At 47.1% G+C, this 26,459-nt stretch overlaps 1 protein-coding gene across 1 annotated transcript; it reads right to left on the bottom strand.

Moving 5' to 3' along the window:
* Positions 1-12,303: 12,303 nt before the first annotated feature.
* Positions 12,304-14,244, bottom strand: LOC123429615 (peroxidase 2-like). Its single transcript, XM_045113638.1, has 2 exons — positions 13,326-14,244; positions 12,304-13,219 (listed from the first exon to the last, which is right to left on the bottom strand). The coding sequence occupies exons 1-2, from the start codon at positions 14,163-14,165 to the stop codon at positions 12,476-12,478; spliced, it is 1,584 nt and encodes a 527-aa protein (XP_044969573.1). The 5' UTR covers positions 14,166-14,244; the 3' UTR covers positions 12,304-12,475.
* Between the last annotated feature and the right edge of the window lie 12,215 nt (positions 14,245-26,459).

The following is a 26,459-nucleotide window of genomic DNA, read 5'->3' as shown; positions in this document are numbered from 1 at the left end:
TTCATGTAAAATAATTTGTAGTTCCAAGTTTGTCACTCCATATATACTTCATGTAAAATAATTTATAGTTCCAAGTTTGCCCCTCCATATATACGCCCAAACATAAGTACCACTAGTAGAAAAGGGGCATTTAGCCCCGGTTCGGTTGGGCTATTAGTCCCGGTTCTCGAAACGGGACTAATGCTAGCCCCGGTTCGACCCCGAACCAGGGCTAATGGCCTTCCACGTGGCGGGGCTAGGAGCAAGGGGGGAGGGGTATTAGTCCCGTTCATATTACGAACCGGGGCTATTTCTTCACTGTTTTCTTTTGAGAAATTTTTAGGGTTTAGGGTTTTGCACTAAATTTGATAGGGCTATTTTGCTGCCCCCTATTTTCTGATTTATTTGTTTTGGGCATTTTTTTAATTTTTGTTTTGCACTAAATTGGATTGCACATACACACCAATAAAGGAACAACTATATTGCACATCGTCACGAATATATTACATCATCTCATCCATCGTGCTTTGTCGAACGTACTTACAAATTAAATGTAGACACGAGTTACATGCACATATATGCATCTTTTTTGCACTATATCATTTGATATCATTCTAGTCGAAGGGCAATAGTATTCTCCCTTGGGATCTAGGACCTGTGCATCAAAGAATTCGGATAGTTCCTCTTGAATTGCTCGTATACGTTCATGTGCTAGAAGACCGTCCCGCAGCCGTTCGACCTAATTTAAAGAATGGGTTAATATATATATCAATGAAACCAAACACAATTCGCGGTAATAAAATAAAGCTGCGAGTATTGTTTATCGTACTTCGATTTTTTTTATGTCCTGGTTTTTGCCCTTTTCATGGGTCGTCTGGCGAATGAACTCGCAAACGTAGTATCCACATAAATTGTTTCTGTGTTCCTACCTCAAGCACTTTACGAGAACAGAGTTCAATCAAAAACATAATCAAGAATTATAATGTTATTCAAACTAGAATAAAAAGATGCGCGGATCTAGCGAGTAGTTACTTACATTTCTTAGTTTAAATGTAAGCTCTGGCTTCCAATCACCTCGAGTCTTGGCGGTGAACCGTTTCCAAGCCCTGCTAAGAAATGGAAATGAATAAAGCATTTCTATATTAATTCCTATTGCCATGAGGAAATGAACGAGAATTGCCGATGTAGTGCCATAATGATTGAAGTTACTTCTGGTGGCATTCCTGCATGTTCGCCATGGAGTGAGGGGTGTGCGTTTCGGGTCCATGACTATTACTTCTCCTTTGTCAGGTACAATGATTAATAAAATAAAGTGGAACCTACGCACGCATAACGAGTCAATTATACGTACACTTATAATAACATCGAGTAAGCGAAAATAGAATGTGTGTATAGTATAACACGCACTTCAAGTTGTAAGGAAATAGTATTTCCCTTTTGGTACTGCAAAACCTTAACGGTTTAACCAAGTTATTCTCTTTATCGAAGGGATTCGTTTTGACACTTTGGTGATGATTGTAATATGGGTCAATGAACCCAATGTCATAGATTTGTCCTCTTTTGCATTCCAGAATCTTCATTCTGCAAAATTAATATAGTGATGAGTAAGATTATACATGCAAGAACGAGCTGACTAAGACTTAATGACATAAATTAATAATACTTACAAACAATAGGCACTAATGATAGCTTTGTAGAGGGCGTCTTGTTTGTATAACTGATATAATTCTACGAATTCAATCATAATCACGCCTCGTCCAGTCCCGAAATGCTCATTTTCAAATGCTATGTAGAGCCAGTTTTCCGATTCATGACATGCTTGCATGTACCAGTCATGCGCTCTTCGCATTTTTGTTGGTAGATCTATGACTAACTCAGGTTTGTCCAGAGGACGCCCGTACAGGTACGTGTATTCTAAGTCAGTGAATACCTCCAAATGGTTTAAGTACTCATCAATAGACATGCCTTGAGCCTTGGCCGCTTCTCCGTAGGTTGCAACAAATTCCGGATCGAGGCCAGCTGTTTCATATTTCTTCTCCTGGACCGCAGCTCCACTCGAGCACACATTTGTATCGGAATACACTTTGAGTGGGGGGCATGATTGGTTTTTCTGTTGTCCGAGCTGGGCAATTGATTTCCCACTGGACGTACTACTCTTCAACCGTTGCTTTTTTGCTTGAGCCGACTTGATAATAGAGGTCTCATAGTCTGGTCACAATGGTGGCAGGGGATCTTCAAGGTTTTTCAGCATTTTCACTACTGCGGCGTGCTCTCCTTTGGTGGCCGAATACACTGGCTCTTTTGATTTATTCTTGTTAGCCACTTTAGCCTTCCACTATTCATGATGGGCGTTTGCCCTCTTAATATTGTTCTCTCGAGTATAGTCCCAAGGTCTCTTCACCATATTCTTATGATGTACTGTTGGGAGGGGCGATAACTTACGTTTTGGTGATCGGATCCCCTTTCTGCCGCCACTACTAGCGGTGGTCTGTTTCTGCCTTTTGCTCTGATCCTGAGTGGATGGAGACGGCTGACGGGGAGGTGGAGACGGCTGACGGGGCGGTGGAGACAGCTGACGGGGCAGTGGAGACGGCTGACGGGGCGGTGGAGACGACTGACGGAGCGGTGGAGACGGCTGATGCGGCGGTGGAGACGGCTGCGCTGGAGACTGGTGAGGCGGCGAAGACGACGGCTACGCTGGAGATTGGTGAGGTGGCGAAGACGATGGTTGCGCTCGAGACTGGTGAGGTGGAGGCGAAGAAGGATTGCTTCTATGAGGAGTCGGTGGCCTTGGCGTACAATTTGGAAGGAAGATGTCCTCCTTTGGCCATACAACGGTTTGAGAGTTGACTTCTCCAAGTTGATTCAAATCCCGATCTTCACCTGCAGGGTGGTCGAGCTTCAGCTCCTCATAATCTTTCATCACTTCATCCACCGCGACGACAGCGTACCCTTGTGGAACCGCAGAGCAATGCCAAGTTGGATGCAGTCCAATTGGTAAGGCCATGTCGACCGCCACCGTCAACCTTAAGTTAGCAACTTTCACCTTTAGCTCACAATGTGTGCTCTCAGTGATATCATCCACTAGGTAGTGACGAGGAGGACTTGTCGTCGGTGCATCATCACCATCATCATGGAGTTGCGTGGAAGCGACATTGCTTTTCCGATTTTATGCACCTTCTATCATGAGCCGCTAAGATTGGTCGCTACCTTGATGTCTCTTGATTTGATCCTGCTGCAGCCGCTTTACTCCTTCTTCTACATTACACAACCGGTCTGCAGCAGCCGCTTTCTCAGTTGCCTCCTTTTCCTTCCTCCTCTGGTGGCTTCTATCGGGAAATCTCTTTCTTTCGTCGTAAAAAGCAAGCGTCCTCGGCGGGGATCCTGGTAAGCCTCGTGATCGCCCTTTGTGTTCCTTATTCCCAAGGGCGCGTGTGAGCTCGTCGTTCTCTCTATCGGGAAGAAACCGTCCCTCTTCAACATTCTGTAATGCACGTCTAATCTCCTCGATGGGTAGGGGGTTATCTTTGTGTCTTTGGTTATATACTGCCTTTCCTTCTTCGTCCAACTTGCCCCCATGCCCGTAAAACAAGTTTCTTCCTCGTGGGAGCCATCTTAAGGGCTCTGGAGTGATTTTATTTCCAGATATGATGCCTCAAGTGCTTCCACTCAGCCATCTTAGCGCCATAGCCACCAGGCCCCATAATGTGGTGGTACTTCTTCTTGCCTACATTTGCCTTATATTTTTCAGACTTTTTCAAGGCGTCCTCCGATTTCTTGTACATCAAAAATTCAGCCCAGTAGTCTTTTATCTTCTCATAGCCGTGATCAAAACTGGAGTCTTCTCTTTCAAGATAAAATCGCTGTGCAATATTTTTTTCCAGCCCCTGAATAGATCGGCCATCTTCTTAAGAGCCCACTCCTTGACTTTTTTCTCTAGGGCCTCTTTTCGCCTATTCATTTCCCCCTCATTTGGCTCATCCTCATCTGGATCCACCTCTGGCGCCGGTAGGGTGAAATTAAGCATGAGCTTTCTCCAAAGGTTTTCTTTGGCTACTTCCCCGACATATGAGACTCCTTTCTGATCCCTTGGCTTAATCCATTAGGGATGTGGTCCCTAACAACAACTCCGCATGCCTTCACAAACTTCTGCTTTACATCTGCGGGAGCAATTGGTTCCCCGGCATGTGAGACTGTTTTGATCCTGTACCTCTCACCGTCATCCAGCTTCTTGGTTGGGCCTCGTTTCGTACGTACTGAAGTTTTGCTCGATCCGGAGGGCTAAAAGAAAGAGCGTTAATATATGTATACATATAGCAGAGGATTAATTTACTAATATATATATATATATGCACCTCGACGGAGCGGTCGGCTTCTCCCTGTTCGGCTTCTTCCTCATTGGAACCGCCGATTCCTCCCTCGCCCGAGGCGGGGCGTCTACCTCACCGGAGCTTCTACCTGTGTGTTGAGAGACTCATCTCCCTCGCCGGACTCGTTCAGAAACTGATTGGTGACATCGACATCGCCAACTAAAATATCATCCCCGCACATGACACCATGCATCACGTCTTCCTCATATTCGTCTCTACCGTGTGGATCCATAGTATCTACAAATTAATTAAACATACAAAACTAAATTAACTAACAACTAAAACTGTATACATCGAATAATCCACTCAAGATTATCGAATATATAATGTGGAATACATAAATAATACATCTCTCGAATACAGTAATACATCGAATAATAACGATTGATCATTCAACAAAGAGCCGTCGTACTACTGAGGCGCGGGCGGTGGACACCCAAAGAGCAGGGACCATCACCGGATCATAGCTCCAGTGAGATCCCATAAGAACCTGCCAGGTCATGTCGAACCTATCATCCAACGCCTCCATCTACCGACGGACATGCTCGTCCTCCTCCCTGACACGGCGACTTACGTCCTCCTTGGGGGCGGGCAACCTAGGCACCAAAAGTGGCCCCCGCGACCGCCACCAAAGAAGCTGCGGGTCGACGACGGGAGCTTGTTTCCTCACCAAGCTGCGCGCCCCTGAAGCTAACTCCTCCCAGTGCCAGCCCAGCGGAGCCCAGTCCCGCACACGCTAGTGCATATCAAGCAGGTGGCCGCCACCGAGTCGACGACGAGGATGCTAGCCGGGCATCGTATATGTCCTACTATTTAAATTCCTACTGTATAATAAAATTTTCTAAATATGTACACTCCTTCCGTTTCAAAATATAAGAACTTTTTAAGATTTCATCAGAAAACAACATACGGAGCAAATGTCAAAATTCCCATCAAACTTTTGCAAAAAAACTAAACAACTAAAACAACTAAATTAACTAAAACAATATGAAACACTTAATTACCAAAAACAATATGGACACACTTAATTAACTAAAACAATATGAACACTTAATTACCTAAAACAATAATCCTAATTTTCTGTTTTACTATCTAATTAACTAATTTTATTTCTTAACCATAATTTTTTCAGAGTGTTTCAGAGAGTGTGTGTGTAGTGTGTGTGTGTACGTACGGCGCCGGCGGCTCGAACGTCGGAGATGGACGGGGCGCGGCGGGCCGGCGCTCCTACACCGGAGATGGATTGGGCATCTCCGGTGATGGCTAGGTGGGGGATGGGCTCGGGGAGGGGCGGCAATGACGCGCGCGCGATCGAGCTCGTCGCGGCCGCGGAGGAGAGGGAGAAGAGGAAGGCTCACCTCGGGGGAGAACAGGCCCGCGTGTAGATCCGATGCCGGCAAGGAGGACGACGGGCGTCGGCGTTGGCGATAGCGAGGCGGACGTCGGGGCAGCCTCGCGGCGTCGAGATTGTCGTCGCGTGCGGCGCAGGAGAGTAAGAGGAGGAAGAAAACAAAACTGCCGATGTTGGGGGTTGGAAAAATCGAAGTCCCGCTTATACAGGACGGGATTTAGCCCCGGATCGTGGGAAGAACCGGGACTAATGATCAACCTTTAGTCCCGGTTCGTCCCACGACCTGGGGCTAAAGGTAGTTTTCAGCAGGCGAAGAGGCGGGAAGGAGAGGGTCTTTAGCCCCCGGTCATGGCCAGACCCAGGACTAAAGGGTGTCTTTAGTCCCGGTTCTAGCAACGACCCGGGGCTAAAGCCCCTCGAAATTTTAGTCACACCTCGCCGAGCGAGGGGCGCTGGCACTAGTTTATAAGCCCCGCAGCAGCAACTGCATCGAACTCCTCTATAAAGCAGGCCTTCGGGCCTATCTGTCCTCTCGTTGCATGTTGGTCCTATATAGGGTTCACGGGCCTGCAACCTGGCCACCTGTTGTGTAGGGCTTCTAGTCGTATGCAGGTCGTGATGGCCCAATAGGCGGCATTTTTTTTCCTTTAATAATTTTTCTCTTTTATTTTGGTTTTCTATTTAAGATTTTAACAAAGGGATTTCATTCTTTTCAACTTATTTGAACTCCATACTTTTTGTGTGTTCAAAATGCACCATTAAAAGGCACATCACAAAATTTGGACAATTTCGTACTTCTGTTGATATTTTTCGTGCATTTACTTATTTTTTTAGCTAGTTGACCCTGAAATTGAAAAGCACTACAAATGAACTCCGAAAATGTTGAAAGTTGGCATGGTATCATCATTTCACCCACATAGCATGTGATAAAAAGTTGAGAGGGTTACGATGAAAACTGGATGCACTTCGTGTACAAAACGGACAATCTCTCTCGAAATATCAGGGTTTCGAACGATAACTCATCTGTTACAAAGGGATTTCATTCTTTTGAACTTATTTGAACTCTATATTTTTTCTGTTCAAAATGCACCATTCAAAAGCACATTACAAGTTTTGAACAATTTCTGACTTCATTTGATATTTTTTGTGCATTTACTTTTTTTTTAGCTAGTTGACCCTGAAATTCAAAAACACTACAAATGATCTCTGAAAATGTTAAAAGTTGGCATGATATCATAATTTCACCCACATAACATATGATAAAAAGTTGAGAGGGTTACGACAAAAACTGGATGCACTTCGTGTACAACACGGACAATCTGCTGACATAGTATATAAAGTTTAATACATTACATAGATTTTAATACATTAGTACACATCACATGAAGTTTAATACAGTAGTACACATCACATAAAGTTTAATACATTAGTACACATCACATAAAGTTTAATACATTACATCGATTTATATTTCGATCCCTTGCCTATGATCGCTTATGCCGTAACCATGGAGCATCTTCATTATTTAACGGGATGCTTGGGTCAATTCTCACTATGAAGGGCGGAATTTCATCAAACTTATTATAATCTGCTGACATGTCTGTCTTGTCCTCGATCCCCATGATTTTTTTCCCTGAAAAAACTATGTGATGTTTTGGCTCATCTTTTGATGTATTCATTTGCTTATGTTTTTTCTTTTTTCGGTCTAGAGGACATATCTTTCACGTAGAAAACCTGAGCCACATCATTGGCTAGGACGAATGGCTCATCTCTGTAACGAAGATTCTTGAGATCAACTGTTGTCATTCCGTACAACTGGTCCTCCTTTACCCCTTCTCCATTCATGTTCACCCAACTACACCGAAACAAAGGGACCTTCAAAGTAGGTCCGTAGTCAAGTTCCCATATATCCTCTATGTAACCATAGTATGTGTCCTTTTTCCAATTATCGTCTGTGGCATCATAGCGGACATCACTATTTTGGTTGGTGCTCTTTTTATCTTGGGCGGTCATGTAAAAAGTATTCTCGTTTATCTCATACCCTTGGAAATGTAATACAGTCTAAGAAGGTGACACGACCAACAAGTAGAGTTGATCTCCAACAGTGTTGGCATTCATGAGACGTGCTCGCAACCAACTGTCGAAAGTATCCATGTGTTTTTCTTCAATCCAGGAGATAGCCTTCCCCGGGAACTCGAAGCGTACAAAATTCTTGTGCTCCTCGATATACGAAGCCACGAAGGTGGAACATTTTAGAACTGTGCAGTGTGCTTGAGTGAAAGAATGCCCGTCCCTACATATCACTTCTTTCTTTCCTAGTGTGCCTTTTCCACTCAGTCTCCCCTCATGCCGTGATTCAGGAATACCAATCGGCTTAAGGTCAGTAAGAAAGTCTACACAGAACCCAATGACCTCCTCTGTTCCATAGCCCTTGGAGATGCTTCCTTCTGGCCTAGCACGGTTATGAACATATTTTTTTAAGACTCCCATGAATCTATCGAAGGGGAACATATTGTGTAGAAATACAGGACCGAGAATGGAAATCTCGTCGACTAGGTGAACCAGGAGATGCGTCATAATATTGAAGAAGGACGGGAGGAACACAAATCAAAACTGACAAGACATTAGACCACATCCTTCTGTACCCTTTCCAGACATTCTCGGTCAATTATCTTCTAAGATATTGCATTGAGGAATGCACATAAATTAACAATGGGTAATCGAACATTTTCCGGTAGAAACCCCCTCAATGCAACCGGAAGCAACTGCGTCATAATCACGTGACAATCATGAGACTTCAGGTTCTGGAATTTTTTCTCTGCCATATTTATTATTCCCTTTATATTATACGAGAAGCCAGCGGGGACCTTCATACTGCTCAGACATTCAAAAAATATTTCCTTCTCTGATTTGGTAAGAGCGTAGCTTCTTAAGTATTGACGCCCTTTATCAGTCTTCTTGTCGTATGGGTCTTTCATACGTTGCTACTCCTCTCGTGCTTCTGTTGTATCTTTTGACTTCCCATACACGCCCAGGAACCCTAGAAGGTTCACGCAAAGATTCTTCGTCATGTGCATCACGTCGATTGAAGACCGGACCTCTAGGTGTTTCCAATAGGGTAGCTCCCAAAATAAAGATTTCTTTTTCCACATGGGCACGTGTCCGGTAACGTCGTCTTTCGGAACAGATTGACCACCAGGACCCTTTCCAAAGATTACTATTTGATCCAAATCCTTGACCGTAGCCAATAACTCATCACAAGTAGGGAGGTTAGGCTTCTTCCGGCGACCTTCCTCACCGTTGAAATGCTTGCCTTTCTTTCTTACGGGATGATTGGTCGGTAGAAATTGACGACACCCCAGGTAGACAACCTTCTTAGATTTGGCCAAATATGTACCTTTAGTCTTATCTAAACAGTGTGTGCATGCATTGTATCCCTTGTTTGACTGTCCTGAAATGTTACTAAGAGCAGGCCAATCATTGATGGTTACGAACAACAATGCTCGTAGGTCAAATTCCTATTGTTTGTGCTCATCCCACACACGTACACCTGGTTTGGCCCACAACTGCAAAAGTTCATCAAATAATGGCCTTAGGTACACATCAATGTCGTTGCCGGGTTGCTTCGGTCCTTGGATGAGCACTGGCATCATAATGAACTTCCGCTTCATGCACAACCAAGGAGGAAGGTTGTAGATACATAGAGTCACGGGCGAGGTGCTGTGACTGCAGCTCTGCTCCGCAAAAGGATTCATACCATCTGTACTTAGACCAAGCCATAAGTTACTTGGGTCATCTGCAAACTCCGGCCACTCCCTCTCTATTTTCCTCCACTGCGACCCATCTGCGAGGTGTCTCAACTTTTTCCCGTTTTTCTTACGCTCGTCTTTGTGCCATCGTATCAACTTGGCATGCTCATTATTTCTGAACAAACTTTTCAACCGTGGTATTATAGGAGCATACCACATAACCTTCGCAGGAACCTTCTTCCTGTGGGGCTCGTCATCGCCCTCAACATCACCAGGGACATCCTGCCGGATCTTGTACCGACTTGCAGTGCATACCGGGCATTTATCCATATCCTCGTACTTCTCACCGCGGTACAGGATGCAGTCACTAATGCATGCATGTATCTTTTGCACATCTAATCCAATAGGGTAGATAGCCTTCTTTGCTTCGTACGTTGTCTCGGGCAATTCGTTATCCTTTGGAAGCTTCGGCTTCAATATTTTCAGTAACTTCTCAAATCCCTTGTCAGATAAACCAGTTTTTGCCTTCCATTTCAACAGTTCCAGTGTGGTACCGAGCTTTGTGCTACCATCTTCGCAGTTTGGTACAACAACTTTTTATGATCCTTTAGCATGGCCTCCAACTTCAGCTTCTCCTTTTCCGTATCGCATTCTCTCTTTGCATCAGAAATGACCCGACCAAGACTATCAGCGGGCTCATCTGATGCCGGTTGTTCTTCGCCTCCTTCTTCTTCATTGTCTTCCATTGTAGTATCACCGTGTTCTTGAGTGAACATAGGATAGTTGTCATCATCATCTTCTTCATCATTATCTTCCATCGTAACCTCTCTTTCTCCGTGCATGGTCCAACAATAATATGAGGGCATGAAACCTTTCTGAAGCAAGTGGAGGTGAATGATTTTCGAGCTAGAGTACTCCTTCACGTTTAGACAGCCAACACATGGACAAGGCATAAAATTATCCACTTTGTTTGCCTCAGCCACATTGTAAATTTATGAAGGCCTGCAATAAATCCGAAAGCGCGTCGTTCGCCTTACATCCATCACTTCCGTGCATCGATCTGGCATCATACATGAATAGTAATGACCACCGTACATTGACACATGCAATATTTTTGTATCAATTACACATGAAGAAAGTTGCTAACCTCGGGAGAGGATACCATTTCGTGTGAACTTTAGTGTGACTCGGGCATTAATTAGTCCAGGTTGGTAATGTACTCCGAAGTGCGCCGATCACCGTACATCCATTAACGGTTCATCTCTATTATGAAATTAAGTATATCAAAAAACCACTGCAGAACATCATGAATAAAGAAATGACCAAATTAATACAAGTTCATCATCACATTAAAACCAAAGCTCAATAATGATCAAACGTTATTATTGCAAAAATAAATACATAAAGTTCTCTCATAAAACAACACACAACTATGTAAAACATTTAAATGCAACAACAAATGCGATCAAAATTGTAACTAAGGTAACAATTGACCCAACAGCATAATGATACCAAGCCTCTTTATCAATGGCATATTTTCTAATATTCCTAATTTTCAAGCGTATTTCATCCATCTTCGAGCGCATTGCATCCATCTTCAAGCGATGTGCATCCATCTTCAACAACATCGCATCGATCTTCATCTTGCGATCATTGATGACATCGGCGACATGCAACTCGAGTTTCATATCCTTGTCCTCAATTATTTTCAATTTTTCCTTCAAGTATTTGTTTTCTTTTTCAACCAAATTTAACTTCTAGAGAAGAATTTCTATGTGGGTTGGAATTTGCGGTTCAACTACCTCCTAGATTAAAAAATATATGTCACGTTGGTCGTCATAATTGTCATAAACAATAAATAAAACAAATAGTTATAAAAGATAATATATGCCACATCCGAATCATAGACAGGAAGAGGACCGACGGAGGCGGATACCAAAACCATCGTACTATATAATAACAAAAAATAATAAAAGTAAGTAATTTAGACAAGTATGTATCTAAATCATACAAGTAAGAAATTTGTTTCTTTTGAAAAGAGGACAAGAACAAGAGGCTCACCATGGTGTTGCTCGCGACGAGATCGGTTCGGGGCGATCGACAATGACGAGGACGGGCACGGGACGTCACCCTACCCATGTGCAGACTCTAAGAAGTTAATTTGAGCATTTCAAATGAGCTAAACTAGCAGTAACACATGGAAGGATGAAGTATCTAACCTTTTAAAACACTTGTGGAGTTGGTACACGGCCAAACGTAGACAAATATTGAGGAAAATAGAGTTTGGAGGTCGAGTTTGGTGAGGAGAAAGCTTAACTAGTGTGGTTCGGGCATTTCATCGAACACGTCAAGTGCATGAACTAGAGTGGCAAGGGTGGCATATGACATGGGCACACTTTAGCCAAAAAACAGAGAGAGTGGGCAGGGACGACGGTATATATAGGCAGAACTTTAGTCCCGGTTTTTCTCTAAAACCGGGACTAATAGCCTCTCTTTAGTCCCGATTCGTGCCACAGACCGGGACTAATGATCCGCGACACGCCACGTGGGAGTCGTTGGATCTTTAATCCCGGGTTTTTCCACGAACCGGGACTAGTGAGGTGAACCGAACCGGGACCAATGCCTCCCATTGGTCCCGGTTTTGATTTGACCGGGACTAATGGTCTTTCGGCCCTTGGCGGGCCGAAAGACCCTTTTTCTACTAGTGTACTTCCTCAATGAAATAATATAAAAGAGTCTAAATATAAGTTTTTAAGAGATTTGATTATGAACTACATAGGAAACAAAATGTGTGAATCTACATTCTAAAATATATCTATATATACATATGTATGTAGTTTATAGTGTAATATCTAGAAATATTTATATTTAGAAACGGAGGAAGTACTATATTTTGCATGTCCTAGTCTGAAAAGATAAACCAGAAAAGAAAATTATCACCAACGACATGCATGTGCCAAATGTGGCATGGAACAATTCATGAGAGCGTCTTACGATGAACCATCTGATCGATCGACACGTCACACTTAGTTGATGATCCAACACTTCTTCCTGATCTCGCCGTCGGCCCTTGTCTTTACCCCGACGCCGCCCATTTTTACCATCGCCGCCGCGAACTTCCTCTCCCACAGCCCACTTACGTACGCATTATCGAGCACCATCCTCGCCGTCTCGTTCGACCCCATGAGCGCTGCGTCGGAACCAAAGAGCACCCTGTGGTTGACCACGTTCTGGTAGTACTGCCGGTCCAGGTCGTCGGGGGTCTTGAAGTCCTGCATCGCGGTAGGGTCGTTGCTGCTGCACTGCTTCCGCAGGGAGCTCGCGAACTCGGGGTCCATGTCGGAGGAATTGGCGGGGAGGCGGTCGTAGAAGGACGAGCAGCTGGAGCGGCCGACGGAGTGCGCGCCGGAAAGGATGACCATTTCCTCGAGGCTCAGCCCCTTGGCATGGAAGCTCTCGTTGAGATCCTTGAGCGTGGAGAAGGGCGCCGGCAGGTTGAGGGTGGTCTCCTTGCTGAATGACACGCGCCCGTCGTAGCGGCCGGCCGGCATGGGAAAGTAGGCCGTGCCATTTGTGAGGAAGAAGCTGGCGTCGCGGCCGGCGAAGGCGAGGACGTCCGCGCACGAGACAACGCCGGGGCAGGCCGCCTCGAGCGCCGCCTTGGCCGCGTCGATCACCTCAAAGCCGCGGAGGGTCTTGTTCGGCTGGCCCTTCAACTCCGTCGGTTCGTCGGAGCCGGTCGTGTTGAGGAGAACGGAAGCATCGCACCCCTGAAAAAATATATCACGTCGGTAAGGATATATATAATGGAGGAATGCTAATTAATATTGATCAGACTAATTGAAGGAGATGCGAGCGTCTGGATTATTTACGTACCCGGACGAAGCAGTCGTGGAAGAAGAGACGGATAAGCCCCGCGCCGGTGCCGCGATTCTTGTCCGTGGCGTTCTTGACGGCCTCCCTCACAATGGCCTCCGCATTTGGGCAGGAGTAGCTGTAGTGACCGACACTGAGCCCTGAAACGGGAGAGCTTGGGCTGGGAGAGTTACTGGGTGAGTTTGAGAAAGGAGGATAAGCGGCTGGACCAGGGCTATCCGGGCTTGGGCTTGGGCTTGGGCTTGAAATATAAGATGCTGGGCTAGGGCTAGGGCTGGGTGGATCTGGTTGTCTTGGATTGATCGGGCTTGGGCTAGGAGTATAAGCGGCAGGGCTTGGGCTAGGAGGATATGTGGGTTGGCTAGGGCTTGGGCTCGGTGGATAAGCAATTGTGCTCGGGCTCATCGGGCTTGGACTACTAGCAGGAGAATTAGTAGGTGGACTTGGATCAGGTGAATGTGTTGATGGAGTTTGACTGGACACGCTTTGACTAGGGCTAGGAAGATACTCAGGTGAGCTTGCGCTCGGGGCTCTGGAAGAACCAGACGGAGGAAATGCCGGTTGGCTGACACTTGGTGGATACACCAGCGGGCTTTGGCTCGGTGAGCCTAGGTCGAGGCTAGGAGGCCGAGCGAGCGGGCTCGGGCTCGGGCTCAACACAATTGGGCTCGGTATTGTCTTGCTGGGGCTCGCAGCTGGAGGGTAACTGATTGTCCCCGGGCTCGCCGGGCCCGAGCTCGGAGAATACGCCGGCGAGACCGCGGGCGAACCATTGTCACCTTGGCACGCCACGGATCCCAGCAACGCAAGCAAGGCGAGGGCGGCGGCGAGCTTGGGCATCTCTGCTACTGCTACTGCTAGCTCTGCTGCTTGAAATTGTGTAGTCTGCAACAACTTGTGTGTGCTTGGACTAATGGCGTAGAGCTACGACCGTCTTATATACAGCGCCGGCCGGAGCGCCGGACGGGACGAGGAATATACGCGGAATGTCTCCGGGCAATCCGGGGGAGTCGCACGTGGCGACGGGCGTGAAGTCAAGGGCCGGAACATGGCAGCGGCACCAGGTAGTTGATAGTTCCCAGCTCAATCAGTTGACGCTGACACGTCTAAGCTGGCCGGCACGCCACCAAATCATTTGCGGAGAAAACTAGATGGTGGAAGAATCGTCGTTCTGTTCTGCAGCTGTAACGCGGGATGCATCTACACAACTAGGATAGTAGTACATGTGTGTAGTATACGCTGCGTACAAAATTGGTTGATGACACCCGGCCAAGGTTTCTTCCACAGGTATTCAAATGGCAAATTCGATACTAAAACGGATGGATTGATCGATGTCGGTGTCGGTGCGTAAACAAGTGCCTTGCACAGCAACCTGTGGTTGTTTTTGTTGTTTTTTCGTGGGGATTGGAGTGAGATTGCTGTCTTGTAGCAGCTCCAAATGTCATGGTATTGGTTTTTGACTATGCAATATCAGCCAGTTGCTTAGCTTAGCGTAGTTTTGGCCTGCGGTGGCGACGGTGCTGTGCTGGCGTGATGGGGGTGCACCTCGCCGTTCTCTCTGTTTCTTGCCCCTGTTTTCTTCTTCTTGAACTACCACACTCCTGTAGCTAGAACCCACTATCCAATTTTCCTTTACATACAACAATGCCACATCATCAAATTATACATGTTATCAAAAGTTACATTTTTCATTAGTATCTTGATGCAAAACATACCCTCATGTATAATTTTTTTTTTCTAGATAATTAAGCAAGACATTTTTAATGGTTTTCGTATTAACATTAGTTTTCTAACAATATTTAGCTATATATTTGTTAACAAGTTTTCCACAGCAACACGTTGGTCATCGTCTAATATCTCAAAAGACGGATAAAAACGGTAACTCGCGCAGTATTAGCTGCTAGAGATATGTGCAGCTCTGGCGTCCGCGCTCGCGGCGGCGCTGTCCCGATCTGCCAGCACCGACCTCCCCTGCTTCCTTCGAGTGCAGATCCAAGACCCCCTGAGCCTCATCTCTCCCCTCCCTGCAGAAGCATCTGCACCATGGCGACCCTCCCGCACGCTCGGCCTGTGTCTGCGGCAACTCCAGCGGCGGCTGTCGCCACCTTCGGGATAGGCGTCGGCTCCACGACCCGAGCGCCGCAGGCCGCCTTCCGCTGTCGCCGTGCTCGCCGCGGCTGCCCTTGCCTCCCGGAGGGCCGCCCCTACCGTCGGCGGCCAGTTCTGTCGATCTGGACACTCCTCGGCTTCCTCGGTCCATTTTAGATGAAGAGCAGCCTTCTCTGGGTCGTCTTGTCCTTGTTGGCGGCTGCTCCATCTCCATCCGGTCGCTTCTGGCGTGGCAGGATGAAGTTGTGGAGATGGAGTTGTAGAAGCCACTAGCCTCGGCGAATGGCCCTCTTTCCGGTGCAGTCAAGCTTACCCACCGGCCGCACTATGCGTTGTGGGCTTCCGCTGCTGATGAAGACGACGATGAGGTGTTGGCCCCCCAAACGCCGCCAGCTGCCACCAAGGCCATCAACCCCGACATTGCCGAGGTGTGCGTGGGACATGGGCCAGACACACGAGGGGGATGGCAGGAGGTGCTGCCGCGGCGTGGTCCGCGGCATCCGGCATCGCCCGCCCTGAAATTGGTTGCTCGTCCCATTCCTAGGTGGCTTCACGGTAGATGCTACAGGTGCCTTGCTCATGGGCATCATGCGGCTATTGGCAGAGATCCCCTTCGGTGTTCTCGCTGTTTGGAGAACGGTCATCTTGCGCGTGGGTGCCACTCTTGTAATTATGCCCTAGAGACAATGATAAATATAGTTATTATTATAATTCTTGTATCAAGATAATCGTATATTATTCATGCTATAATTGTATTGAATGAAGACTCATTTACATGTGTGGATACATAGACAAAACGTTGTTCCTAGCAAGCCTCTAATTAGCTAGCCAGTTGATCAAAGATAGTCAGTGTCTTCTGATTATGAGCAAGGTGTTGTTGCTTGATAACTGGATCACGTCATCAGGAGAATCACGTGATGGACTAGACCCAAACTAATAGACGTAGCATGTTGATCGTGTCATTTTGTTGCTACTGTTTTCTGCGTGTCAAGTATTTGTTCCTATGACCATGAGATCATATAACTCACTAACACCGGAGGAATACTTTATGTGTATCAAACGTCGCAATGTAACTGGGTGACTATAAAGATGCTCTACAGGTATCTCCGAAGGTGTTCGTTGAGTTAGTATGGATCAAGACTGGGATTTGTCACTCCGTGTGACGGAGAGGTATCTCGGGGCCCACTCGGTAATACAACATCACACACAAGCCTTGCAAGCAATGTGACTTAGTGTAAGTTGCGGGATCTTGTATTACGGAACGAGTAAAGAGACTTGCCGGTAAACGAGATTGAAATAGGTATGCGGATACTGACGATCGAATCTCGGGCAAGTAACATACCGAAGGACAAAGGGAATGACATACGGGATTATATGAATCCTTGGCACTGAGGTTCAAACGATAAGATCTTCGTAGAATATGTAGGATCCAATATGGGCATCCAGGTCCCGCTATTGGATATTGACCGAGGAGTCTCTCGGGTCATGTCTACATAGTTCTCGAACCCGCAGGGTCTGCACACTTAAGGTTCGACGTTGTTTTATGCGTATTTGAGTTATATGGTTGGTTACCGTATGTTGTTCGGAGTCCCGGATGAGATCACGGACGTCACGAGGGTTTCCGGAATGGTCCGGAAACGAAGATTGATATATAGGATGACCTCATTTGATTACCGGAAGGTTTTCGGAGTTACCGGGAATGTACCGGGAATGACGAATGGGTTCCGGGAGTTCCCGGAGGGGGGGGCAACCCATCCCGGGGAAGCCCATAGGCCTTGAGGGTGGCGCACCAGCCCTTAGTGGGCTGGTGGGACAGCCCAAAAGGGCCCTATACGCATTGGAAGAAAAATCAAAGAGAAAAAAAAAACAAAGGAGGAGGTGGGAAAGGAAAGAAGGACTCCACCCACCAAACCAAGTAGGACTCGGTTTGGGGGGCGAGTCCTTCCCCCCTTTGGCTCGGCCGACCCCCTTGGGGCTCCTTGAGCCCCAAGGCAAGGTCCCCCCTCTCCCACCTATATATACGGAGGTTTTAGGGCTGATTTGAGACGACTTTTCCACGGCAGCCCGACCACATACCTCCACGGTTTTTCCTCTAGATCGTGTTCCTGCGGAGCTCGGGCGGAGCCCTGCTGAGACAAGGTCATCACCAACCTCCGGAGCGCCGTCACGCTGCCGGAAAACCCTTCTTCCTCTCCGTCTCTCTTGCTAGATCAAGAAGGCCGAGATCATCGTCGAGCTGTACGTGTGCTGAACGCGGAGGTGCCGTCCGTTCGGCACTAGATCGTGGGACTGTTCGCGGGGCGGATCGAGGGACGTGAGGACGTTGCACTACATCAACCGCGTTCACTAACGCTTTTGCTGTACGGTATACAAGGGTACGTAGATCACTCATCCCCTCTCGTAGATGGACATCACCATAATAGGTCTTCGTGCGCGTAGGAAATTTTTTGTTTCCCATGCGATGTTCCCCAACAGTGGCATCATGAGCTAGGTTCATGCGTAGATGTCTTCTCGAGTAGAACACAAAAGTTTTTGTGGGCGGTGATGTGCGTTTTGTTGCCCTGTTTAGTCTTTTCTTGATTCCACGGTATTGTTGGATTGAAGCGGCTTGGACCGACATTACTCGTACGCTTACGAGAGACTGGTTTCATCGCTACGAGTAACCCCGTTGCTCAAAGATGACTGGCAAGTGCCAGTTTCTCCAACTTTAGTTGAATTGGATTTGACCGAGGAGGTCTTTGGATTAGGTTAAATAGCAACTCATATATCTCCGTTGTGGTGTTTGCGTACGTAAGATGCGATCCTACTAGATACCCATGGTCACCACGTAAAAAATGCAACAACAAAATTAGAGGACGTCTAACTTGTTTTTGCAGGGTATGCTTGTGATGTGATATGGCCAACGATGTGATGTGATATATTGGATGTATGAGATGATCATGTTGTAATAGATTATATCGACTTGCACGTCGATGGTACGGCAACCGGCAGGAGCCATAGGGTTGTCTTTATACTAATGTTTGTGCTTGCAGATGCGTTTACTATTTTGCTAGGATGTAGCTTTAGTAGTAATAGCATGAGTAGCACGACAACCCCGATGGAGACACGTTGATGGAGATCATGGTGTGGCGCCGGTGACAAGAAGATCGTGCCGGTGCTTTGGTAATGGAGATCAAGGAGCACGTGATGATGGCCATATCATGTCACTTATGAATTGCATGTGATGTTAATCCTTTTATGCACCTTATTTTTCTTAGAACTACGGTAGCATTATGAGGTGATCTCTCACTAAAATTTCAAGACGAAATTGTGTTCTCCCCGACTGTGCACCGTTGCTACAGTTCGTCGTTTCGAGACACCACGTGATGATCGGGTGTGATAGACTCAACGTTCACATACAACGTGTGCAAAACAGTTGCGCACGCGGAACACTCGGGTTAAGCTTGACGAGCCTAGCATGTGCAGACATGGCCTCGGAACACATGAGACCGAAAGTCGATCATGAATCATATAGATGATATGATTAGCGTAGGGATGCTTACCACTGAAACTATGCTTAACTCACCGTGATGATCGGACTTGAGCTAGTGTAAGTGGATCATGAACCACTCAAATGACTAGAGAGATGTACTTTTTGAGTGGGAGTTTAGCGAATAATTTGATTAAGTTAAACTCTAATTATCTTTAGCATAGTCTAAGTCCACTTTGAATATATTTGTGTTGTGGATCATGGCTCACGCGACAGTCACCCTGAATTTTAATATGTTCCTAGAGAAAGCTAAGTTGAAAGATGATGGAAGCAACTTTGTAGACTGGGCTCGTAATCTTAAGCTAATCTTACAAGCTGGGAAGAAGGATTATGTCCTTAATGCTGTGCTAGGAGATCAACCACCCGCTACGGCTGATCAGGATGTTAAGAACGCTTGGTTAGCACGTAAGGAGGACTACTCAGTAGTTCAATGTGCAGTCTTGTATGGCTTAGAACCGGGACTTCAACGTCGCTTTGAGCGTCATGGAGCATTTGAGATGTTCCAGGAGTTGAAATTTATCTTTCAGAAGAACGCCCGGATCGAGAGGTATGAGACCTCCGATAAATTCTATGCTTGCAAGATGGAGGTGAACTCGTCTGTCAGTGAACATGTGCTCAAAATGTCTGGGTACTCAAACCGTCTAGCTGAGCTGGGGATTGAACTCCCGCAAGAGGCTATCACTGACATAATCCTTCAATCAATGCCGCTAAGCTATAAAGGCTTTGTGTTGAACTACAACATGCAAGGGATGAACAAGTCACCCGGCGAGTTGTTTGCGATGCTGAAAGTCGCAGAGTCTGAACTCCGTAAAGAGCATCAAGTGTTGATGGTGAATAAGACCACTAGTTTCAAGAGAAACGGCAAAGGCAAGAAGGGTAATTCAAAGAAGAGCGGCAAGCCTGTTGCCAATCCGACGAAGAAACCGAAAGATGGACCTAAGCCTGAAACAGAGTGTTACTATTGCAAGGGTATGGGTCACTAGAAGCGCAATTGCCCCAAGTATCTGGCAGATAAGAAGGCGGCCAAAGAAAAATCAGGTATATTTGATATACATGTTATTGATGTGTACTTAACCGGCTCTCGTAGTAGTGCCTGGGTATTCGATACCGGTTCTGTTGCTCATATTTGCAACTCGAAACACGAACTGCGGAATAGACGAAGGCTGGCGAAAGATGAAGTGACGATGCGCGTAGGAAATGGTTCCAAGGTTGATGCAATCGCCGTCGGCACAGTTTCACTTCAGTTGCCATCAGGATTTGTTATGAACTTGAACCATTGTTATTTAGTGCCTGCGTTGAGCATGAACATTATATCTGGATCTTGTTTATTGCGAGACAGTTACTCTTTTAAGTCAGAGAATAATGGTTGTTCTATTTCTATGAGTAACATCTTTTATGGTCATGCACCCAATGTGAGAGGATTGTTCATATTGAATCTTGATAGCGATACACACATACATAACATTGAGACCAAAAGAGTTAGAGTTAACAATGATAGCGCCATATTTCTGCGGAGCTCGGGCGGAGCCCTGCTGAGACAAGGTCAGCACCAACCTCCAGAGCACCGTCACGCTGCCGGAGAACTCTTCTACCTCTCCGTCTCTCTTGCTGGATGAAGAAGGCCGAGATCATCGTCGAGCTGTACGTGTGCTGAACACGGAGGTGCCGTCCGTTCGGCACTAGATCGTGGGACTAATCGCGGGACTGTTCGCGGGGCGGATCGAGGGACGTGAGGACGTTCCACTACATCAACCGCGTTCACTAATGCTTCTGCTGTACGGTCTACAAGGGTACGTAGATCACTCATCCCCTCTCGTAGATGGACATCACCATGATAGGTCTTCGTGCGCGTAGGAAATTTTTTGTTTCCCATGCGACGTTCCCCAACATCCACAACCCCTGGCGTCCACTAAGCTCGCTTGCATGCCTTATCATGTCGCGCCACGACATGGAACATCATCAAGCTCCGGCTTGTTGTGAAGGTCCGGTGAAGTCCACGCTCCCCTCCGGGACGCTTTGTCATGGTTCTTGGGCGTGTGTTGTTTCTAGTATCACTGGCTCATCTGCCTCGTCTGATATGGATCTACGCTCCACTCTAGCAGATCAGTCAAAGCTGTTGCAAGTCTTGCTATAGCGTGTTGGGACCTTTCTTGAGCGGGAGGAGGATGCTTTGGTCAAGTTGTCCCTTGGGCCAACTCCGTTGGCAATTGTTCTGACACCGCATTCTCCGGTTGTTTCGTGTGTTTCCATGGAAGACATGAGGACAGAACTCTTCGGTTGTTTCTCCCCTCGTGTTGGGGTCAGTTATTCGTCATTATTTTGCTTGCCCCTTGTGTCGACTACTGTTGTGGGCGAGGCCATCGCCATGGTCGGTGCCCCTGTGCTGCAGATCATGCCCGAACTTCAACAACTATGTGTGAGACCCGCTGCTCCTCTTTCTGTGGAACATATGGAGGTTGACTCGTTGGTGATTTCGTGTGAGGGTCATGATTCACCTATGTCATCAGAGCAACTGGAGGTGCCCGAGTCAATTGTGTCAGTGGTTCCCGTGGGCGATGTTGCCGTGTCGGTGGTTTTTGTGGCTGATGATATTGAGGCAGTCGATATGTTGGCACCTGACCTTTTGGAGCCCAGCTAGTCGCTCGCCTCTGTGAACATTGAAGGTTCTGACGTTGCAGTCATCCACTCGCACATGACCGTTGGTGTTGGGGATATTACCTGCGGTGTGACCCGCCCTAATTGGGCCGAGTCAGGAAAGCAGCGACTCATACATGGTTAGTGTAAGCCTTGGCCCAGGACTGAGGCGTGTTGAAGGATATTCTTCGGAAGGCCGTCGGGGCCCATGAACCGGATGGCGGTTCAGGATTGATGAAGAAGATAAGCCGCCAAGGAGGTTTCCAGGCTTGGAAAACACGGCGACTTAGAGATATGGAAGACCACGATATGTAACGTGGCCAGGACTTTTGTAAACCCTAGGGCCTCGACCTGTATATAAAGGCGAGTCTCTAGGGCAGATAGATCAAGTTAGAAATCATCGAGAGCTAGGTCAAGTGAGTTACGCCCTCCTTGTAATCGAATCCATCATCAACATACACAAAGCAGGACATAGGCTTTTACCTCCACACGAGGGGCCGAACCTGGGTAAATCTGAGTCTCGCTTCCGCTCACCCCCTTTGAGTCGCCACCAAGGTGCGATGGCTCCTTCACTAAGTCCTTTCACGAGGACATCTGCCGTGAAAAACCACGACAGTTGGGAAGGTGGTATCTATGCATCACAAGATCGATGAGATTCTCTTCGAGGTAGAGGTTCACAGCTTGCTCAAGCGTTTGGAGGCGGTTTGTCTTAGATCTGGTTAACTTTGGTTGCCAGCCAGTTGCATTTTGAGATAGTGCCAATAACTACAAAGGAAAGAGAGCAGGGCGAGTTATCAGAAACCGCGGAAGATTTTAACACGCCAGCTAAAATGACCAAAGATGTGTCTATGGGAATGTTCTTACTCGCCATGGTAAAGGATGATGAGTGGCGGCTCTAAAAAGGGTTTTTTCCTTAGGAACATTCTTGATTGGAGACAAACATGTTTCTAACATCAAATGGTAAATTACAGATCTACGAGCGTTTCCAGCAAAGAAAAAATAACCTAGCCGAGGGTTCGGACACTGCAAGAACGCGGAAGAACACAATGAAAATGGTGCGTAGATCTATGAGCTGCGAGGAAACATCGGATTGACAGGAGATCTAAGAAGAACTGCCGTATTCGTTATTTCATGGATCTACGGTGCCGCATCTAGGTTTGACGAAAAACAAGAACACGAGGCATTCGTGAAGTTCTAATGGCACCCTAAGAAATATTAAGGTTCAGATCTACCTCTACTGAGAAAAGGAGGTTTACCTAGAGGAAGAAGAAGATTCCCGGCGAGGAAGACTTGCGACGACAGCCGCACGTTCGACTGGGTTAGGAAGTGGCCGGATGGCGACGGTTTGCGGCAGGGCTCTGGCGGCGACGAAGCAGTCGAAGGCCGTTCGAAGAAGATGATGCGTCTGGAAGAAGGAAGTGGGGGTAGGTGGTGGTGCCTCCCCCCCGCCCCCCCCCCCCCCCCGCGCGGATATTTAAAGGTCTAGCGCTGGAAACGAAACGCGAGGCACGGGAATAGAGGCGACAGATTGAAAACCAACAATGATGGCGCCTAGATTTTTGGGATAACTAGGTGAGGACGAAAAATATCTGTTGGGAATTATGTCAACAAATCCCGCAAATGGAGGAAAAGGTGATGTCATCAATAACTAACCTGGCGGCTCAGACAATTTGTGAGAGAAGGTGGCTTGTCACTTATCAAAGGATGGAAGTAGTATGAGTCGCCCAGAGTGAGCGTGGAAGTTCATTGGCATGAATAAGTCAATCTGGGGGCTAATGTTGGGGATATTACCTGCGGTGTGACCCGCCCTAATTGGGCCGGGTCAGGAAAGCAGTGACTCATACATGGTTAGTGTAAGCCTTGGCCCAGGACTGAGGCATGTTGAGAGATATTCTTCGGAAGGCCACTGGGGCCCATGAACCGGATGGCGGTTCAGGATTGATGAATAAGATAAGCCGCCAAGGAGGTTTCCAGGCTTGGAAAACACGACGACTTAGAGATATGGAAGACCATGATCTGTAACATGGCCAGGACTTTTGTAAACCCTAGGGCCTCGACCTGTATATAAAGGCGAGTCTCTGGGGCAGATAGATCAAGTTAGAAATCATCGAGATCTAGGTCAGGCGAGTTACACCCTCCTTGTAATCGAATCCATCATCAACATACACAAAGCAGGACGTAGGCTTTTACCTCGGCATGAGGGGTCGAACCTGGGTAAATTCGAGTCTCGCTTCTGCTCACCCCCTTTGAGTCGCCACCAAGGTGCGATGTCTCGTTCACTAAGTCCTTTCACGGGGACATTTGCTGTGACAAAACCACGACGGTTGGCGCCCACCGTGGGGCTAGCGCATGGTGGAGTTGAGTTCTCAAAGGGAGCCCTTCCAGGGTCAGGAAGCTATGCGGTCGGCATCATGACGAAAAGCCGCCGTGGAAAATACTACATCGACAACTCGCAGTGGGGGCCTGAAGGCAATTTAGTCAAATCTGGTTACAGGGTCCCCTTCGGCAAGATCCACGTATTTATCGGCATGTTTCGGGCACCCGTACCCGAGCCGGACACCTTCATCGACATCGTCGAGCAGGCCCGGTATGCCCACCCCACCGCACATCAGGACAGGGGACGCCACATTTTCGTCAGCTTTACGCAGGGAGCCAGCCTACAGGACGAGCCGGTAGTCCAGGAGATCACGCCCGTCAACTCGGACGACGAGTCATCTATGAGGGACACCGATTCAATTCACCCTTTCTACGAGGGACAGCTCGGAGGGTTGCCGCGGGTGGCAAACTCCGAGGACTTTGCGGGACCCCGTCGACAAGTTGCCATCTACATGGCGGGGGCAGCACCTCCTCAGCCAAACCCGACGAGCAACAATGAGACTGGCGGGTCGTCGAAAGCTCCGGCTCGGGCCATGGCGGACTTGGCGGCGGAGACAGCCAAACTCATGGCGATCGTTGTAACGGCAGAGAATCAGGAAACAATAAATGATGAACTCGTGAAGCTACATGAGGAGATGGCCAAGACTCAGAGGGACATGGAAGTATAAGCCGCCAGGATGGCGACACAGTAGGCCCAGATCACCGCGGAGACAGATCGGCTGAACACCGAAGGCTGACGGCTTGAGCGACAACAGCGTGCTTCGGATTCTATCCACCAGAGGAGACATCATGGTCGGCTCCCGACCGATCTAAATCCGACTCGCCTCTTCGATAGCCCGCACACCCGATCAGCCTTGACAGGCCACTCCAGGGGATGGTCCGGTTCACCCACCGCCTAACCCGATGATACGTCTCCAACGTATCTATAATTTTTGATGGTTCCATGCTATTATATTGTCAACTTTGGATGTTTTATACACACGAATATGCTATTTTATATATTTTTGGGACTAATCTATTAACTCAGTGCCAAGTGCCAGTTTCTGTTTTTTTCGTGTTTTTGACCTTTTTCAGAGAAGAATATTAAACGGAGTCCAAACGGAATAAAACCTGTGGGATGATTTTTTCCATAACAGAAGATACGCACGGGGCTTGAGAACCAAGGCAGAAGACCTCGGGGGATGTCACAAGCCCCCTAGCCGTGGCCTGGGGGGTGCGCCTAGCAGGCTTGTGGGCCCCACGTGGCTCCTTTGCCCTACTTCTTTCGCCTATAAATCCAGAACCACGAGAGCGAGCCACGAAAATACTTTTCCACCGCCGCAAGTTTCTGTCTCCGCAAGATCCCATCTGGGGACCGTTCTCGTGCCCTGCCGGAGGGGGATTCGGACACGAAGGGCTTCTTCATCAACACAAATGCCTCTTCGATGATGCGTGAGTAGTTCACCACAGACCTTCGGGTCCATAGCTAGTAGCTAGATGGCTTCTTCTCTCTCTTGGATCTTCAATACAAAGTTCTCCATGATCTTCATGGAGATCTATCCGATGTAACCTTCTTTTGAGGTGTGTTTGTCGAGATCCGATGAATTGTGGATTTCTGATCAGATTATCTATGAATATTATTTGAGTCTCCTCTGATCTCTTATATGCATGATTTCGTATCCTTGTAATTCTGTTCAAATTGTGGGTTTTGTTTGGCCAACTTGATCTATAATTCTTGCAACGGGAGAAGTGCTTGGTTTTGGGTTCATTGCCTTACATATCATCATGACTTTGCGCGATTCTATCAATTGCTCGACAGTAATTCGTTCACCCACCGTAATACTTGCTATCATGAGAGAAGCCTCCAGTGAACACTATGGCCCCCGGGTCTACTTCACCTCATATTTTCAGATACACAAAATTACTTTGTTGCACTTTTCACCTTTCAGATCTCACCTTGCAAATAATCGTGAAGGGATTGACAACCCCTTTATAGCGTTGGGTGCAAGTTTGTTTGTTTTTGCGCATGTGCATTGGTGCCTCTTCTTGATACTCCTACTGGATTGATACCTTGGTTCTCAAACTGAGGGAAATAGTTATTGCCATTGTGCTGCATCACCCTTTCCTCTTCAAGGAAAAAACCAACGCAAGCTCAAGAGGTAGCAAGAAGAATTTCTGGCGCCGTTTCCGAGGAGTATTCAAAGTGAAGCTTATCCAAGTAACTATCGCAAACTCATCTCTTGAATTTACATTATTTGCCTTTTTCCTCTCGTTTTCCTCTCCCCCACTTCTGAAAAAACAAAATTTACAAAAATATTTTCCTTTTTCGTTCTCCCTTTTCTTTCGCTTGCTTTATGTTTGCTTGTGTGCTTGTCTGCTTGCTAAGTCACCATAACTGAAAACACCAAATTGTGTGACTTCTCGAATACTAATAATAATGATTTTATTAGTACTCCAATTACTCCCGCCACTAGTGCAGAATCATATGAAATCAATGCTGCCTTGCT

Source organism: Hordeum vulgare, chromosome 2H (genome assembly GCF_904849725.1).
Source record: "Hordeum vulgare subsp. vulgare chromosome 2H, MorexV3_pseudomolecules_assembly, whole genome shotgun sequence".
In the NCBI taxonomy this organism is placed as follows: Eukaryota; Viridiplantae; Streptophyta; class Magnoliopsida; order Poales; family Poaceae; genus Hordeum; species Hordeum vulgare.
Note: the sequence above shows the minus strand (reverse complement) of the source record. Positions and strands in the feature narration are given on the sequence as shown.